The sequence below is a fragment of the Cryptotermes secundus genome, unplaced genomic scaffold, assembly GCF_002891405.2.
Source record: "Cryptotermes secundus unplaced genomic scaffold, Csec_1.0 scaffold508, whole genome shotgun sequence".
Lineage (NCBI taxonomy): Eukaryota > Metazoa > Arthropoda > Insecta > Blattodea > Kalotermitidae > Cryptotermes > Cryptotermes secundus.
In genome coordinates, this window is record NW_019733326.1 from 90,101 (window position 1) to 93,981 (window position 3,881).

At 48.4% G+C, this 3,881-nt stretch overlaps 1 protein-coding gene across 1 annotated transcript in view; it reads right to left on the reverse strand.

The window, feature by feature from the left end:
* Nucleotides 1–141: 141 nt before the first annotated feature.
* Nucleotides 142–3,881, reverse strand: part of LOC117282595 (nucleoporin nup211-like) — a 20,103-nt gene continuing 16,363 nt past the window's right edge. The window contains exons 3-4 of the mRNA XM_033752888.1: nucleotides 3,189–3,394; nucleotides 142–2,636 (exon numbers count right to left, since the gene is read on the reverse strand). Coding sequence (XP_033608779.1) covers nucleotides 762–2,636; nucleotides 3,189–3,394 — 2,081 coding nt within the window. The 3' untranslated portion in view covers nucleotides 142–761. The remainder of the gene's footprint in view (nucleotides 2,637–3,188; nucleotides 3,395–3,881) is intronic.

The window sequence follows — 3,881 nt, forward strand, 5'->3', positions numbered from 1 at the left end:
AATTAATACATGGAAATAAGTCTGACTACAACTTACAGTACATGATATTCATTCTTTGGCCTATCTACTCCTCCTGAAGGGAGTCCTACTCATTCTGTCCTTCAGTTTACAGTTCTGATTGTCTAGTTTCTCACTGGCGTGTCCCGACAAGAGGCAAGTACTCACATGAACAATATAGAAGACACAGAGTGGCTGCGATGGCTGGTCCCTTCATGGTCGGCACTGTCACAGAGTTCGGTAGCAACAACTACGCCCAAAGTCCTCTCTAGCTTCGCCTTTTCTGCACTCGCGTCTGGGGCTTTTATATGTTTCTATGCGACGCTCGAGTACTACCCACGCGTGGAAACGCCCTAGAATAGTCTTTTCCCATTGGCGTTCGTCTCTTGCCGTTTCATCACTTTCCCATATATGGGCACTGGTGTACGTGCGTAATTCTCTAACTGATGCATCATAAAATGGCTGACTACCGGATACCGCACACTCGTGAGTCTGATCTCATTCAACTTCCGGTTCATCATCCTGTGACTGTTCTTTCCCTTTCTGTTACAAATGAACTAAAATTAATGATAATACAAAATATATCTGGCATCTAGTGCCGTGGCACAACAGCACCTTTCTTCCTAATGACTTTAGGTGGAAAGTGTGCTATTTGCAACATACATTTATCGGTGCCTTGATGTCCCAATAAAGTATGTGCATACCGAATCACTCGGTCTTCTAGTTGTCTGGGTAACATAATTCTCCAATAGGGATGGCTCCTGTCATTTTTGCAGAACAGGATCTTGTCTCTTACCATGTACCTGCCCGAAAATTTCTCTGGGTCGCTCTCCAGTTCTTCCCCGTAATTTATTTAAAGCGGGATCACCGAGTTGGTGTTCCGACAGATTGCCTAATTCTTTCATGTGTGTTCTGTCAGTTCCCAGGTCTACAATTGCCACGAATAACTCTTTAGGCTTCAACACTTGGTCGCGGCTCACTTGGCTTAACCCAATGGGGTTGCGGCTCAGCATGTCTGCAAAGAAGTTATCGCTGCCTTTAATGTGTACAATCTTCAACTCGTACTCCTGCAGCTGCATTACCCAGCGTGTGACTCGGCTAGATGTCAAATTACACCGCTTCAGAAACGATAATGCTTTATTATCGGAATATACAGTGATGGAGTGACCAATCACATATATTCTGAACTTCTGAAGCGCATAGACTACTGCAAGCAGCTCCTGTTCACAGGTGAAGTACCTCCGTTCTACGGGGCTCAGCACTCTGGATGCGGTGGACACTACCAACGTCTCACCGGAGTCGCTTTCCTGGTTTAGTATTGAACTTATCCCCAGCTTGCTGGCGTCAGTGTAAATTGCATTCGGTGCGTCATCACGTGGATGGACCAGGTGAATGCTGCGCGCAAAACTCTGCCGCAGGCGCAGGAATGCATCCCGTGCTTCATCTGTCCACGTCCACTTCACACCTTGCTTCAATAGAGGCGTTAGCGGTACGACGTAATTTGCATAGCCTATGATGAATCTGCTATGAAAATTACAGGTTCCGAGAAACTGCCTCAGCTGTTTACTGTTTCCCGGTGCTGGATAGTTGAGGATGGACTGTACCCTATCCGGGTCAGCGGATACACCGGTCCTATCTATACGGTGTCCCAAAAACCTAACCTCGTCTTTGCAGAAGCGACACTTTTTGGCGTTGATCGTGAAGCCTGCCTTCGTTAATTTATCGAGTACGGTATCAAGATGCCTTAGGTGATCTTTTATGGTAGGGGAATGTATCAAGATGTCCTCAACGTAGGATACCACGTTCTCCAGATCCGTTCCCAGCGTTACCTTTATGGCACGTACGAATGCGGGTAATGAATTTCTGAACCCATATGGAACTCTTTTGTACTGATACACGGTGGATTCGGACGTAAAGGCCGTGTATTTTCTAGAGTCCTCATGTAGCTCTACCTGTGAATAAGTTGAACTCAGGTCAAGGGACGTGAAATATTTTGCCCCATGGAATCTTTGTAAGAGCTCATTCATGGGTGGGGTCCTCTCATGGTCTGGGATGGTGACTTCATTCACCCTCCGGGCATCAACACATATGCGTATGTCTCCTCCTTCTTTACTTACCACGGTTAATGGGTTGAGAATCGGGGAATTGCTATACTCAATAATGTCGTCGACTAGCATCTGCCGGATTTGTTCTCTAACAGCTGGTCGGAGGGCAAACGGAATTGGCCTCGAATGACCTACTATTGGGCGGTCGGTATCTACCTGGAATTTGTAGATGAAAAGCTTGCACTTCCCAGGTCGCGTTGTCATGTGCTCTCTATACCGGAATAGAACCTGGTATAGATCACTTCGTTCAGCTGTGGACAAATCAGTCACTTGCTCTACTAAGGAGTGTAGATCGGCTGCTTGTAATGACCGGGGGTCTGGGAAACTGGGTTTTGGGTTGGGGATGGGTTGGCCATGTGGCAGGGCTGTCTCTACTGAGTTGACTTCTAACTCATAAGTAGGGCTGGCATTCAGACTAGCAGGAACTCTGCTGCGGGGGCTACTTATGCAAGCTGCCTCACTCGCTAGAACACACTCCATTGGGGCACAACTGATCGCGCATTGCGTCAGGGTCCGGGAACTCCTTGTTCCTGTCTGGGTTTAGTGGTCCTTTGTCGATCCAAAGACCGAGTCTAGCGCCGTTGGTCGCCACTCTGCCGCATGCGGTGGGGTGAGGTAGGGATCCATTGCAGTAGTCAGCTGCTCTGGAATGGGGAGGGGGGTCTGCACAGTCAGCTGTTTGGGGGTTGGGTCGCTGACCTGCTAACTTGGATAGAATGTTGGAAGATTCTTTTAACTCTCCACTGTCATTATTGCAAGCGCCTTGCGATGCTGCCCTAGTGGCAAATGTTCACTCTCTTGTTCCGTTACGGACATACGTGAGCTTTCCTGTGTTGAAGTCGATGATAACTCCATGCTCCTTCAAGAATTGACAACCGAAAATGGCGTCATTATTCAACTGAGGTGAAACTAGAAAGATGGTCTCCAACACATCTTGGCCTTCGAAAATTCGAGTAGGGCCTGCCATCGTATCCGCTTGGATCGCCTGCCGAACGCTGTTACGAGAACCACTCCTTCAACTGGTAGGGTAGGAACTTTTACACCTGTTTCAGTTAGCTCATAAATTCGTTCTGATAGGAGATTAACCTCACTGCCAGAATCTAGAATAGCTGTGAATTTAATTTTGTTCAACACTTGAACTTCGACCTGAGGACTGTTTGCTAAATTGGCCTCATTGATGAACAGTACTACACCACCCGTAGTCACCTGCTCTGAGTAGCTATCTTGAGTTTCAGAGTTAGACTCGCCTTCACAACTGGGTTCGCCTGCCATTTGGGATGCCTTGAGCGGACCTAGAATTACGTGGGATCTCACAACGGGAGCCATCCGGTCCTCAATAACTCCAGTTATCGGTTTCCCGAATGGCTATCGCTGTGATTGTTTTGCTCTTGTCGCCCCTGGTACGGGGTTGCATGGGAGTTAAGAGGGCCGGAGCTTCCCTTTGGGGGTTCTCCGCCTCTCTCTGACTGGTAATTACGGCGATTACGTCTCCGGTTCCGATTCGAACGGTTCCGTGACGGAAAGAATTGCACCTGGCGCACATGAGCCTGGTTTTGGCCTCTGGGCTCACTTCTGTTAGGATTGCTCGCTGCCCTGTTAGGGTTCGAATTGTGGGGTTGCACGGGAGGTCTCGGATAATTCTCGGACTGTTCCATCAGCTCCACTCTTGAGAAGATCCAGGGCTTGCTCAATGGTTTGCATCTGGTTGGTAAGCATGGCTCGATGCACCCCTATCGGATAGTGGGCCCTGATCGCTTCTATCAGCTCCCCATCCGAAGG